General features: G+C 37.4%; 1 protein-coding gene across 1 annotated transcript; it reads right to left on the bottom strand.

Moving 5' to 3' along the window:
* Window positions 1-7,927: 7,927 nt before the first annotated feature.
* On the bottom strand, window positions 7,928-8,674 carry LOC149212265 (uncharacterized). The gene has a single exon (XM_089388612.1). It carries the CDS (start codon window positions 8,672-8,674, stop codon window positions 7,928-7,930), a length of 747 nt encoding a protein of 248 aa, XP_089244738.1.
* Window positions 8,675-15,281: the final 6,607 nt, after the last annotated feature.

Here is a 15,281-nt window from a genome sequence, read left to right on the forward strand (position 1 = left end):
CTCAGTTTTTTAATTGGATTTTTCATTGGATCTGGCACTTGCAGTATTTTTTTAAGATCTTAGGTTGTTTTTTTTAAGTTGTTGGGGTTAAAGTTTCTAATTATTCAAGATGAATAATCAGTTAGCAGAAGCATAACTCAATGAGAATAACAAGTTGGATGGATCCAATATTTTGGTTGGAAATTTAAGCTGCAAACCCTGCTTGAGGGACACAATGCATGGACAATTGTGAATAATGATGAGGTGAAGTCGAACATGTTTGCGGGAGGAATAACAACAACAATCCAAGACTGGGATAAGTGAGAGACTAAAGCGATAATGCTCCTGAAAATGTCGGTCAAAGATTGCATTATTCCACATATCTGTGATTGCAAGATTGCACCAGAAATATGGAAGACACTCAAGGATCTCTATGAGGTCAAGAACACCAATCGATTGTTGTTCTTGAAGAGAAAGATTCTCTCCATCAAGATGCAGGAGAATGAGACAGTTGTAGCATTTATTTCACGGATCAAGGATCTCAAGAATGAGCTGGGAGACATCGATGAAGTTGTGTCTGATACATATTTGGTCATGACTGCCATGAATGGTATGACTGATGTGTATCATATGTTTATCATTGGATTTAATGCAAGAGAAAAAGCCCCCTGTGCTTGAAGAACTGAGAGGGATCTTCATGCAAGACGAAGAAAGGCGGCTGACTCATAAACCTCAGAGTTCAGATCTGGCTTTAATGGTGAAGAAGAAGCCCTTTAGAGGAAAGCCAAATGTCGCACAAAAGAGCAGTGCAACCCCACATAGAAAGATTCCCCCGCCTCAAGGTACATCTTTCAATAGAAATGACCCTGTGACCAAATGTTTTTATTGTGATAGAACTAACCATATAGCCAGATATTGCATGAAGAAGAAGTCTGATGAAGGCCGAACGAGACACAAATAGCATGCCAGTCATTTTGCTGATGAGGAACATAGGTAGAGCCTCAGACTATTCATATCTGACTCTGTGTTTTCAGCTAAGGATGATGAAGTAGATACCTTGTTTATGGAATCAGGTGCATCCATCCACATGAGAGGGAATAGACAATGGTTTAAAGACTTCAAATAGACCAATAATGGAGCAAACATCTACCTTGGAAATGATAGAGGGTACCAAATCAAAGGTTATAGTAATATTCCTGTTGTTTTGCCTGATGTAAATATTAGACATATTCATAATGTAATGTATGTACCCGGGATAAAAAGAATCTGTTCTATCTCTATGATAACTGATCAGAATCACAAGGTAGATTTTTACAAATCATATTGTGTTATTAAAGACCTGACCTGTTGGATCATATGAAGCCTATTGCACTAGGTATTCATGTGGGATGATTGTACAAGCTAAATGTCAAAAGCGCACCACATTAAACATTGACATCATATGCCATGACTACAGTGGACTTATGACATCAGAGGTTTAGCCATATTAACTTCAATGATCTGCTGCTATTACAGAAAAGAGGTATGGTTGAAGGTCTTCCTATTTTAAAGCTTTTCCATATTGATTATGATGCATGTGCACTTAGAAAGATGTAGAGAGATGAATTTCTTGTGAATGCTGATAGAAGGAGGAGAGGTATACTCAAGTTGGTACACATAGATTTATGCAGGCCTACGGAGACAAGGTCATTAGGTGGTGCATACTACTATTTTTTATTGTTTATTGATGATTATACTAGATTTACTTGGTTGTATTTCCTCAGGAAGAAGAGCTACACTTTTGAATACTTCAAGGAGTACAAAATTATGGTTGAAAAGAAGATAGGTAAAAGCACTGGGATTCTCTGTTTGGATCAAGGGGGACAGTACAAGAAAGCTTGTGTTCTCAAATACTGCAAAGATTATGGGATACATCAGTAGTTTATAGTACCTCACACTCCTCAACAGAACGGGGTTGCAGAGAGGAAGAAAAGAACCCTTGTGGAGTGTGCTCACAGTATGCTAAAAGGTAAGAATATTTCTAATGGGTTTTGGGCTGAAGCAATTAATACTGCAGTATATCTAAATAATAGGAGTCCAACAAGAAGTTTAGATTTCAAAATTACTTTTAAATATTTATTTGGCTATAAGCTTGTAGTTAAGAATTTGAGAGTTTTTGGCTCTAAAGCCTTTGCTCATGTCCCAAAGGAAGATAGAAAGAAACTAGATTCAAAGGCCATCAAATGTATCTTTGTTGGGTATTTGTTAGGTCCCTATACTACTAGTGTAACCCCTTATTGTTATTAGTACAACCCCCTCATTATATTTGTGTGCCCATGTAGTCTCCATATTGTTATTATTGTGCCCCATAGATGCCCACTATTGTTATTAGTGTGCCCTTAGATTATTATTGTCATGTCGGCTTTGATTATATTATGAGCCCTTAGACTCCTATATATAGAAAGGAGTTCTTGTCATTTGTATCATCCAAGAATTGTTCGTTTGTGTAATGTAAAGGAGGTTGCCCCCTCAAAGATGCTTATTTCTAAGGTGTTCATCTATCTTTTCTATCTTTCTGTGAGTTGGTTTCATAACATTTGGTATCAGAGCTATGGATTCTAGGGTTTCGCTACTCCAAACAGGTCATCGTGGAATTTTTGCTATAACTTTTTCGCTATGAAGTTTCAGAAGCTAAAACAAATAACCATTTAAGAAGCAATCGGTCTAAACCATGCGTCCGAATTTGAGATCTTGTCTCGCTATATTTTCGGAGATATGATCTGAGGAAGTTAGGGTTTTTGAAAGCTCCAGAATTTCATCTCAAACAGGTGATCGTGAATGTTTCTCTATAATATTTATTCTACGAAGGTTCAGACTCTGAAATTAAAACCCATTTGAACCGAAATCGTGGTGAAGCTCGGGTCCAAATTTCAGATCTTTTCTCGTTATATTTTTGAAGATATAATCTGAGACATTTAGGGTTTTTGCAGGCTCTTGAATTACATCTTAAACGGGTGACCTTGGGAAAATCGTCATAACTTTCTCTCTAAGCATCAAAATGAAATTTCATTAGAAGTTGCAGAAAGAGGACAGACTATAGTTTTATGTGTATCAGTTTTAAGTCCTAAGGTTGAAACAATGACACGAGAAACTTCGTACACGTTTGATCTACTGAACCAGTCTATAATCAGGTCATTGTGGGAGATTTTACATAACTCTTCCTTATAGAGTCCAATATTGATCAAACTTTTGGAGTTAGAAAGAGGACTCTTAGGGATACTACCGGACGAAATTTCAGAACTTGGAGATCCGAAATTATAGAGTTATAGTCATTTCAAGATTGAGCTCCTAAAATCAAGAAAAGGAAATATGAGGAATTTTGATGGAAAGGATCTGACAAATTGGATACTACAGATGGAGCAATATTTTGATCTACATGAGGTGCAATTGTTAGAAAAGGTATATATTGCATCTTCATATTTAGAACCGGATCAATTTTTATGGGATAAAAGGTTGTGTTCTCGTAGAGCACTTGTCACTTGGTCAATTTTCACGGAAGAAATGATTGCACATTATGAGGATAAAAAGAGTAACACCTTCTTTAGCCAATTCATAAATCTCAAACAAAAGGGTTCAATGGCAGAGCACATTGAGGATTTCAAAAAATTGAATATAAGGGTAAATGATATTCCAGAGAAGAAAAGGATTGATGTCTTCATAGGGACTTTAAAAGATAACATTCAACATGAGGTTCGTCTTTGGGAACCTGATTCATTGGAGAAGGCATTCAGGTTGGCAAGAAAAATTTAAAGTGAAATTATGGAAACAAAGAATCCCACCACTCATGACTATAATTATGGAAGTTTTTTTTCTCCTAGCCTTCCACAACCTACAAGGTTTACACCGCAACAATTGGAAGAAAAAAGAGAAAAAAGGCTTTGTTACATTTTTGATAGAAAATACACTAAAGGTCATAAGTGTGCTGAGAAGAAATTATTTTATATAGATTATGAAGAGGAGGAAGAAAAGGATCAAGAAACATCAAAGGAAGAGGATATACACCAGAAACCAACCATAGAGAAAGAAGAAATGAATCCGACCATATCTTGTAAAGAAATGGAAATAATTACCACTCCTCAAACTCTCAAGATAGAAGGACATATCGTGAAGAAAAAGGTTCAAGAGGTGAAAGATCACATCGAGAAAGAAGAAATGAATCCTAGCATATCTTGTAATGCATTGGCCAGAATTACCACTCATCAACTATCAAGATAGAAGGACATATCAAGAAGAAAAATGTTCAAGAAGTGAAAGATCACATCGAGCATCAAGAAATGAATCTGGCCATATCTTGTAATGCATCAGAAGAAATTACCACTCAAACTCTCAAGATAGAAGGACATATCAAGAAGAAAAAGGTTCAAGCAGTGAAAGATCAAATCAAGCATCAACAACAAGTTCTCCAACTTTTAAAGGATAACGCCACTTTGGTACAAAATCGAATGAAACAAGAGGCAGATCAACATCGCAGTGAAAGAAGTTTTGATGTAGGCGATTGGTTATTTTTACAGCTACATCTCAAGCAAGATATTGATGAGAAGGAAATGTTAGCAATATTACATGCACTTAAGAAATGTTGACCTTACCTAATGGGAAGACACTTCAAGGTAAAACTGGATCATGATAGTCTGAAATACTTTTTAGAACAAAAATTATCTTTATAATTAAAGAAAAAATGGGTCACAAATATGTTGGGTTATGATTTTGAAATCATCTACAAAAATGGGAAGCCAAATGTTGTTGCAGATGCACTCTCAAGAAGGGATGAGGATGTGGAAGCATTGTTTTGTGTTATTTCTATTATCCAACCAGATTGGATAAATGAAGCAAGGGATGAATGGAAGAAGGATGAAGAAGTGTTGCCACTCATTCAAAAGCTGCAGAAGATCCCAGTTCAAACAATATTTCCAGAACTTGACGAGGAAGGAAAAATCATATTGGAACCTGGAGCAGTCATAGAAACAAGAACCCAACAGCTACAAAATCGATCAATTTTAGAGTATCTCATCAAGTGGAAGAACTTACTCGCTGGAGATTCCACATGGGAGGACAAGAATTTTATACAGAAGCATCAAGAACTACTCAAGTGTTGATGACAACACTTTTTGAAGGAGACGGGCATGTTAGGTTCCTATAGTGTAACCCATTATTGTTATTAGTACAACCCCCTTATTATATTATTGTGCCCATGTAGTCCCCATATTTTTATTTTTGTGCCCCATAGAAGCCCATTATTTTTATTAGTGTGCCCTTAAATTATTATTGTTATGTCGGCTCTGATTATATTATGACCCCTTAGACTCCTATATATAGAAAGGAGGTCTTGTCATTTGTATCATCCAAGAATTGTTCATTTGTGTAATGTAAAGGAGGTTTTCCCCTCAAAGAGACTTATTTCTAAGGAGTTCATCTATCTTTTCTATCTTTTTGTGAGTTGGTTTCATAACAGTATTATACATAACTTAAGGCTTACAAACTATTTAATCCCTCTACTCATAAAGTTTTTGCGAGCAGAGATGTAGTATTTCATGAGAAGGTTAATGATGGAAGCCATGAGAGTGCTAATGAATAATGGCATGTGCCCTTGTTGGTGGAATAAGGAAGTGATGAATCAGGTGACAGCAATGAGCAACAACAAAAGCAGTAGGAAGGGAAAGAAGATGATGTAGTTGGCAAGCCAAGTCCACAAAAGGATGATCAGACAAGGTTTGAAACTACCCCACCACTCAGGAGATTAGATAGGAATATTCAGTTGCCTGCAAGATATAGGGAAAATTCTTTTATAACTAGTATGATGAATGTTGTTGAACCATCTATTTATAAAGAAGCTAGTCAATATAGTGAATGGGGGGCTATTATGGAAGAGGAATATGAGTCAATCCTCAAAAATATAACCTGCGATTTAGTTAAATTACTTGAAGGCAAACAACCCATAGGATGAAAATGGTTATATAAGCCTAAATTTAAAGCAGATGGGAACATAGATAAATATAACGCTAGGCTGGTTGCAAAGGGGTATTCACAACAAGAAGGTATAGATTGTTATGAAACATTTGCCCCTGTATATAAACTAAACACAATCAGAATGATAACTTCTTTAGTTACCAAACACCATTGGATGATTCACTAGCTAGATGTTAAATATTCTTTTTTAAATGGGGACTTAAAAGAAGAAGTCTACTTAGTGCAACCCGAGGGGTTTGTCAAACAGGGTGAATAACATTTAGTTTCCAGGTTGAAGAAAGTGTTGTATGGGCTAAAACAGGTACCTAGGTCATGGTATGACAAAATTGATTCATTTTTCCTACAACATGGTTATAAAAGAAGCAAAAATGACCCTAATCTTTATAATGTTTTTAATAAATATGGAAGGATTGTTTTGATTTCTTTATATCTAGATGATCTAATCATTACAAGGAATGTTGGTAATTTCATTAAAGAAATCAAGGAGCAGATGTCACAAGTCTTTGAGATGCAAAACCTTGGACAACTACATTAATGTTTGGGTTTGGAAGTGTGGAGGGATTATGGACAAATTTTTTTGTCACAAATTATGTCAGGAGCTTATTGGAAAAGTTCAGAATGGATCAGTGCAAAGTTGTAGTAGTACTTTTACAACATAATTTAAAACTTCAGAATGATGATGGATCTAAGGAGGTAGATGAAACTTTGTATAGAGATTGGTTGCGAGTCTAATCTACTTGACCACAACTATGCCAGATTTGGCTTACGCAGTCAGTGCAGTGAGCCAATTTATGTCAAAGCCCTTTGAGAACCATTGGGTTGCAGCAAAAGGTGTTTTAAGGTATCTTTAGGGAACCTTAGATTTCGGTATTGTTTATACTGATTCATGTGATGTTATATTGACAGGTTTTTCAGATTCCGATTGGGTTGGAAATGTAGATGACAAACGATCCATAACAAGCTATGCATTTAGCATTGGATCCAGGGTCATTACATGGAGTAACAAAAAATAGAACACAATATCCTTGTCTTCTACGGAAGTTGAATATCAAGCTATGTGTACAGTGACATTTGAAGCAATTTGGTTGAGTAGACTTCTCCTTGACGCTGGAGAAAAACAAAAGGTTGCAACAATGATCAAATGCGACAACGAGCTCCATCAAACCTGCAAATAATCAAGTATTTCATAAGAACACAAAGCATATCGATACACAGTTTCATTTTGTCATAGAGAAATTTCAGTGAAAAGAAATCCATATCGAGTATTGTAATAGTTGTGACAATGGTGTGGATATTTTTACCAAACCTCTTGGTAGAATCAAGTTTGAGTTGTTTAGGGCACTGTTAAACATACGTGTGGATCCATTTCTCCATTAGAAGAGAGTGTTGAGATTAATGATAAAATGTCTTAATAAAATGATGGTCCACACATGTGAACTGCTCAAATTTATTCAATAAAATTGATTTTTATATTTTTGCCCGTTATCTCATTAAATTTACTAAGCCATTTCTTAATAGAAGCACAAATCCAAAAAATGAAACATTTCGGTTTTTTAACATATCACATCAACAAAATTGAAAATGCTAAGATCAATGTCATTTCTCAGCGATTTCTTAAAAGAATTCATTAAAAAGCACAAATCCAAAAAACAGAAACAGTTCGATTTTTTTAATTAAAAATATAAAATGAACATTAATTGAAATTGTGAAACTTTAATATAACAAAGTATATCACAAGTGTTTTATATTTTATATTAATCTCAGAACTAAAACAAATATGATTATAAATTGAATAACTGTAATAAAAATCAAACGAACAGGAACATCAGAAACGCCAGGGTCGCAAGATGGATCCCACGGAGCGAATCTGTTGGTCAGCGGTTACAAAACAACAAAATAATTGAAACCTAAAAACAAGCATCTAAAGGCGGCGGCCTCTACTTTCTCACGCCTCTTCGTCCTCCTCGGAGCTGGTATTGTGTATTGGATTATACGGACTACCAACCCATTGGTCGGTATGCCATTTATAAGACCAAATAAAAATATGGCCGTCAATATCTCCCACGAAAATTTGATGAGTTGTTTCATCATATGTAAATGCTCTGGGCTCCAAATATCTCAGTGCAGTCCTTCTTACATCATCATCACCCGTTGTAATCTTGGCGATGCAGTTTCCTGTTAAAATGTTACTAATATTGATGCTCCATAAATCTGATACTATCAAACTATTTTCTGGCTCTGGGTCACGGCAAATAGATATCAGAATATCTTGTGCAGCTGTAATGTACGAACCGATCTGAAAGTCTAGCTGATACATTGGGTGGTCTTGAAATGTGACCACAATCTCACCTTCTAAATTAAAGACATTCAGGCTTCTCGTGCCTCCCATTTGGGTCACACAAATGAACAAATTTCTCCTGTACAAATAATAAGGGCGACATAACATCTCCATATCAGTTGCTTTTATTATTTTGGACTTTTCGCCAGATATATCCAGGATCTGCATACGCAATTTCAATTGTTGCATAACAATTCTATCAGTGCCGCACAGTACCAAGTACTGAATCTCATGCTGTGGAGAAACAGGTAAGGAAATTCGCTTGCGTATTTGTCCACTGTGTTTCGCATAAATTCTCAAAAATACTTCTTCCCTTGCTAAGCTCTTATCTTCCATTACCACTGACAACTCCATATTTCCTGGACTTCAAAAATCTACAATTAAACGAAAGTTCTCATCGTCGTTGGGTATTGTAAATAGTTGGGCATAATTTTTACAATTATTGCATACCAATTCTATCAGTTCCGCAGAGTACCAAGTACTGAATCTCATGCTCTCGAGAAAGAGGTCTCATGCTCTCGAGAAAGAGGTAAGGAAATTCGCTTGCGTATTTGTCCACTGTGTTTGGCATAAATTCTCAAAAATACTTCTTCTCTTGCTAAGCTTTTATCTTCCATTACCACTGACAACTCCATATTTCCTGGACTTCCAAAATCTACACTTAAACGAAAGTTCTCATCGTCGTTGGGTATTGTAAATAGTTGGGCATAATTTTTCAATTCAAAAATTTGAACAATTTCTCATTCTTATTGTAAATCATGCCTCTGCTATTTCGAATATCAAAATCCCAAAGAGCAATTGCGTCGGCGTCTCGTGGAAAAATATTTCTTTTTATGTCCAGGCTTACAATCATTATCTGATGAACCTCCGTGTCCATCACAACAGTTATCAATGAATTGTTGTTGCTATTATAACAAGCAAACAGAATTGTCATTCTAATATCAATCAGTGACCCATCCCCATCTCTAAGGCGCGACAATTTCTCATCATAATAGAATGGTATAAGATAGAAATCGTTAAACATAACGAATATGATGTCATGAGCCTTGATGAAGACAGGATAACTGTCACGCGTAGGGCCGTACGCTCGACAATGATAATTCCGAAAAATATTTGGGCGCTCCCGGGTATTACCTGTCTCAAACATTTCTCTCATGCGTAGCCTCTGGAAGTAATGAATGGGAGTAGATGGCATGCGCTCTTCCTCTTCAACTTCATCTTCAGAATGATTTTCTGGAGATGTCATGGTCCCCTTCCGGTGGAAGGAGTTCATGGGCAGCTGTGTCTGCTTGCAGCGATGACATCTCGCCTTCTATTTCCTCATGGGCAGCTGTGTCTGCTTGCAGCGATGACATCTCATCTTGTGTTTGTGTTTTGCCGTACCTTGTCTTCTTTCGTATGTGCTCATCCGCCATGGCTCGCTCGCAACAAGTAACTGCCTCACCTTAGTACAGTTTCTAAGTACACAGCTAGGATTTTGAAGTGCATCTCATGTTTTCATATCAAACATTTAAGAGCTTTTTATACTATGACCTGACCCTATTGGTAGGGTTAGCCTCACTAGTTAGTTTGATGGGTCAAAATTATTGCGTCCATAGATGCTATAGGGTAATGTAATGTATCTTTAATATTTGGTCAAATTTAAATTACATAAAAATAAAATAAATTAACATTAATATAAACATTTTAATAGGTTTGGATTATGTTTTAAAGTTGTTTTTATTTGGTTAAGAGCTCGTCTTCCTAGGACCTAAGGAAATAGGTTAACAACCCAAAATCAAGAGATATATGGCAGGAGTGAAACTCTGCCCCTTAGGGATCACCACCGCCTTCCATGTGTTGTGTGTTTTTTTTTAATAAGGGTGATGAGTCAAGCATTTTCCTTGAATAAGGGTGATAAGTCAGCGTGCATTCCCTTCCATGTGTTGTGTGTTTTTTTTTAATAAGGGTGATGAGTCAAGCATTTTCCTTGAATAAGGGTGATAAGTCAGCGTGCATTCCCGAATAACAACTAGAGATGGTTGTCCTCACTAATGGTTTGACAACTTAGTTATGATGAGTTTTCCCACCTTTAGTAGGTTGTCAAACCCTATAGCCAAAAAACCACGGAGTTGTCTATATTGCGAATTTTTGGAGATTCCGGTGACGGAATCCGGCGGAAGAAATTGAGGTTAAATCTTGATTTGTTGCAGTTAAAATGGTTTTTTAACTGCATATTTGGATTCAGCACCCTCGAAAACCCCTGTGAGGCTTTCATTGTGCAGAAACTAGCTATCAAACTTGCGATTCCAATAAATTCCGGCCGGATTTCGACCGGAAAAACCCGCCAGAAAGACTTTCAAAAAGTCGCGTTATAGACAACTGCAAAAACCACCAACTGTAAATTGACTATTTTACAATCAATTTTATTTTAGTTATTAATTTTATTTTATTTTTAAATTTAAATTTAAATTTTATATTATTTTACTCAGTCAAAATGTTTACATAATATAACAGGTCATCCCAACATCTCTTCTATACTGGGCTAGACAGGGCGGCCCAAAAAAATAAAAATAAAAATACAATAATAATAAAACAAAAACAACCCATGGGATTGAGAACCCATAGTATTGATCCGTGGTATTCATGTGGAATATAGTCTTTTAAAGGGGAAATTAAACCAACCTAGATCCATCTTAACTCCAAATCTACTAAGCACTCAGAGGGATCAAAACTCTAAAAAGATTAATGTAATGTAATGTAAACATTTTAGCTAAGTCAAAATAAAATAAAAATAATCGAATAAAAATAAAATAAAGATGTCCATGGTATTGTGAACTTATGGTATTGTCCCATGGTATTCATGTGGAATATATCTTATTTAAAGGGGGACTTAAACCAGCATAGATCCATCTTAACGGAATATATATTATTTAAAGGGGGACTTAAACCAGCATAGATCCATCTTAACTGCAGATCTACCAAGCAATTAGAGAGATAAAATTTCTTGAGAGGCAAACCTCTTTTAAAGAGAAAAGTGATTTGATCCCTCCCTCTAAAAGTTTGGTAGATCCCCAATTACAATTTATCTAAGCTAGTATGTATTTGTGATGCATGTGAGAAAATAATGAGAAAATATAATATAATATTATTTTATTTTATTGTGTGTAAAATTTATATTTATTGTGAAAAATAATGACAAAATATAATATTCTATTATATTTTTCAGTTATTTTTAAAAACAACTTTTGAAGTTTCAAACAAGGAGCATTTTGCAAGCTTGTGGCTAGGGTTTAGCTCTACGCACTATCATTTCTCTACATCACCATTGGCCTTTCCCTTTGATGACATGGTCGCCATCACTATCTTCATACTACTAGACTAGCCAGGACATGGATGGGACCTCCTAGAGGGGGGAGAGAAATCCCCCCCTTCAAATCAATCCTCATTGGAGTGAACAAGGCATCATTCTCACCATCATCTTCATTAGTTTTGTTCAATGAGAAAACACCAAAAATCTCGACGCTTGGAGCTCAATAGCAGGCACGAATGAAGGGGCACTACCTCCAGAAGGCAGCTAAAAACTCCAAAGTGACCATCCCGAGCAACTGGTTGGAGCAATCCTGGCAGTTTATGCAAGACCATGCTATCATCTATAAATTCATGGGCATTTGGCCCAAGGAAGCAAATATCCTAAGATGGATCCAAGAAAAATGGCAGCTGAAAGCCCCTTCAACCTTCCCTTAAGGGAAAAACATTTTTTCACGGTAATCTTTGAAGACCTAGAGGATCAGAAGCGAATCCTGGGTAATGACCCTCATTTCATGAAGAGTGTGGGGCTATTCATGAGACAATTGGAACCCTTCTACAACCTAGACAAGGAGCAATTCCTGGCGGCCTCGATCTATGTTCGTTTATATTCTCTCCCAAAAGATCTCTGGGAAATGGATATCTTGGAACTAATAGGAAAATCTATTGGCGAGTTTTTCTAGATCTCGGAGGTCACCCACTGAAGAAGGTTTCCATTATATGCTCGCATCTATGCATAGATGAATATATATCAACCTCTCTCGGAATCGGAGGATATAGAGTACTAGGGTCAAAAATGGTCACAACCACTCGACTACGAGCATGTTTCATTCAAATTCTGACTATGCCATGAGTATGGCCACTTCTTCAAGGACTTCCCTCAACAAGTCGAGCCTCTGTCCACGTCACCAGCCTCAAATGGATTCCAGGAAGTATAACATTGATGTCCCCCTCCAAACAACCCCCCCCCCCGCCCCCACCCACAGGCCAGAGCAAGGCCTCAAATGTGTCGTCTAGTTGGGAAGGGGACTCCAACATCACTACTTTCAGTCGGTCGTCAATCAATACCTATATTTCCACTTAGATCCCTTAGGAAAATTTCTTTTCCCTTCTAGTGAAAACCTTAGATTTAGAGATGACTGAAACCTCAGCACCAAAGCCCTCAAAACGTGTAGCAATGGAGGTTGACCAGGAGGTGGAGACCTAAAAATAAAAGTAGTAGAGAAGGCGTAAGAACCCAGAGGGCCAAACCAATAGCAAAGAGATCCTGTAAGCCCTGGCTCAAATTTGTCAGGAACTTGATCATGAAGTGAAATTAGATCAGTTAAACTTTGACGAGCATGTCATGGTCACTTCCCTTCGCAGTTAAGCAGAATATGGACCGACTGAGATTCCTCAGGATTAGTTGAACTGGTTCCATCATATTTTCAAGGAATGGTAACAACGACAAGCATCAACGGACCAACAGAAACCCTTGGCTCTAGTACCATAGGAGGAAATATCCCACTCCCCACATTTCGATCAATGCCAAGGCTTAAGGAAAATTGGAAGACGGCCAACGAGGGATGTGATCTGGGAATCAGGGGAAATCCTGGTTAATTCGGGACAAACAAATGTATTGAAGGAGTATTATCATCACTCCACCCCCTCTCCCCATCAAATAAATTATTCTCATGGAATATTCGTGGCCTCAACTCCAAAGGGAAGATGAGATACCTAAAGGAAAGAATTCAAAAATAGAAGCTTGATATCCTCATTATTCCAGAAACTAAGGTGAGAGAGGAGCGGTTCAAAGAAATAGCAAGCACAAAATGGCAATTGGTAGAATGGATGGCCTTGCATGCCTGCGGCAGTGTGTGAGGCCTGGGAATCCTATGTGATCCTAGATCCATTGCCTTTGATAAATGGATGGTCAACTCCTACTCCCTTACAAGGCAATTGCAATAAATAGGCACCCCAGAAAATGTTTGGCAAACTGGGATATACAATCCTACTATGTCGGGGTTGAAACCAGCCTTTCTATTAGGATTGTGACAGTTGAAGGAAATTGTGGGCATGGAAAACTAGATCAGATATTAGGTGAATTCTAGGATATGATTCAAGAGTTGGGAACATAAGATGTGGAATTTCGGAATGAAATGTTTACTTGGAACAATCGTCGAGGAGGTAAATTCCAAATAGCCTCAAAATTGGATTGTTTTCCCATTTCTTAAAACATTCTACTACATGATCTATTCTTTTAGGCTGAGATCCTCCTGTGTATGAGATCCGATCACTGGCCTATATGCCTTGAGATCGACTTGTGAATGGTACCTCAGAACATGTTGTTTCACTTTGAATCCATTTGGATGGATAGATCAGACCTCTTACGCAGAATGGAAGAGTCGTGCGTAACCTCAAGGGTTAGAGGGAAAAATATGATGGATACATTTCAAATTAAACTCAAAGAGCTCAAAGGAAAAATCAAAGTTTGGAACAAGACAGACTTTGGGAACATCCACCAGGAGAAGCGTAGTCTGGAGGAAGCCATGTGATCCCTTCAACAACAAATAGTACTGGAAGGGTAGTCAAAGGACCACATAGCTCAAGAGGGTGAAATCCTCAATGCCTTAGAACAGAGGAGGAAGCAGGAGGAGATTCTGTGGAAACAAAAATTGAGAGTGTAATGGCTAAGAGAGGGGGAAAGCAATACAAAACTATTCCACCAAACTATGATCAAGCATAGCCACTTTAATCTTATCTTCTCCCTTTAGAAACAGGAGGGGATTTTCATGGTCCACAACGAGGAGATCACTAATGAACTGATTTGACACTTACAGACCATTTTCAAGGAACTAGAAGTAGACAGGCATGAAGAGATTTAGCAAGTTCAACAACACATTCCTTGCCTCATATTAGAAGATCAAAATGAAGCACTCATGTGAGAAATCTCCCTAGAATAAGTAAAGGAAGTGGTCAAGGCCCTCCCAACAATCAAGGCTTCAGGACCATACAGATTCACAGTCGATTTCTTCAAAGAGGGATGAAAATTCTTAGGGAAATATCCTAAACATTGTGTAATACTCCTGTCAATACTAGTGGTTATGGGCAGGCCTGAACACAACATTTCTTGCCCTCATCCCCAAGAAAGGTGAATCCCTAGATCCGAGCGGGTTTCGCCCAATTTCCCTCTAGAACGTCATCTATAAGAGTATTTCGTGAATGATAGTTAGAAGACGCAATCCCCTGTTGAAGACTATTATAAGACCGAAGAAAGACAACTTTGTTGAAGACAGGAAGATATTAGATGGAATTCTAGCGGCTCATTAGGTAGTGCACACCTTATCATCAACATGTACTCTAGGCATGATCATAAAGCTAGATCTCTCTAAAGCATATCATATATTAAATTGGGAATTTTTGTTATCGATCCTTGTTGCGTTCAACTTCTCCGCAACATGGATCATATGGGTTAAAGAATTAATAGCAATTTTGTTCTTCTTAGTCTTGGTGAATTGGGCACACTCTCGACCCTTTTGAGGATCACGAGGGCTTCGGCAAGGGGACCCTTAATACCCTTTCCTTTTCATCGTTGTTGCTGAAGTCCTGAGTCACCTAATCAAAGTTGTTGTAGTCTCTGGGAACCGCATTGACATCAGGTTATCCCATGGAACCCCACCAATAACTCATCAAT

Source organism: Pinus tabuliformis, chromosome 1_1 (assembly GCF_031772625.1).
Source record: "Pinus tabuliformis cultivar Carrire ecotype Pingquan chromosome 1_1, CPIR1, whole genome shotgun sequence".
NCBI lineage: Eukaryota > Viridiplantae > Streptophyta > Pinopsida > Pinales > Pinaceae > Pinus > Pinus tabuliformis.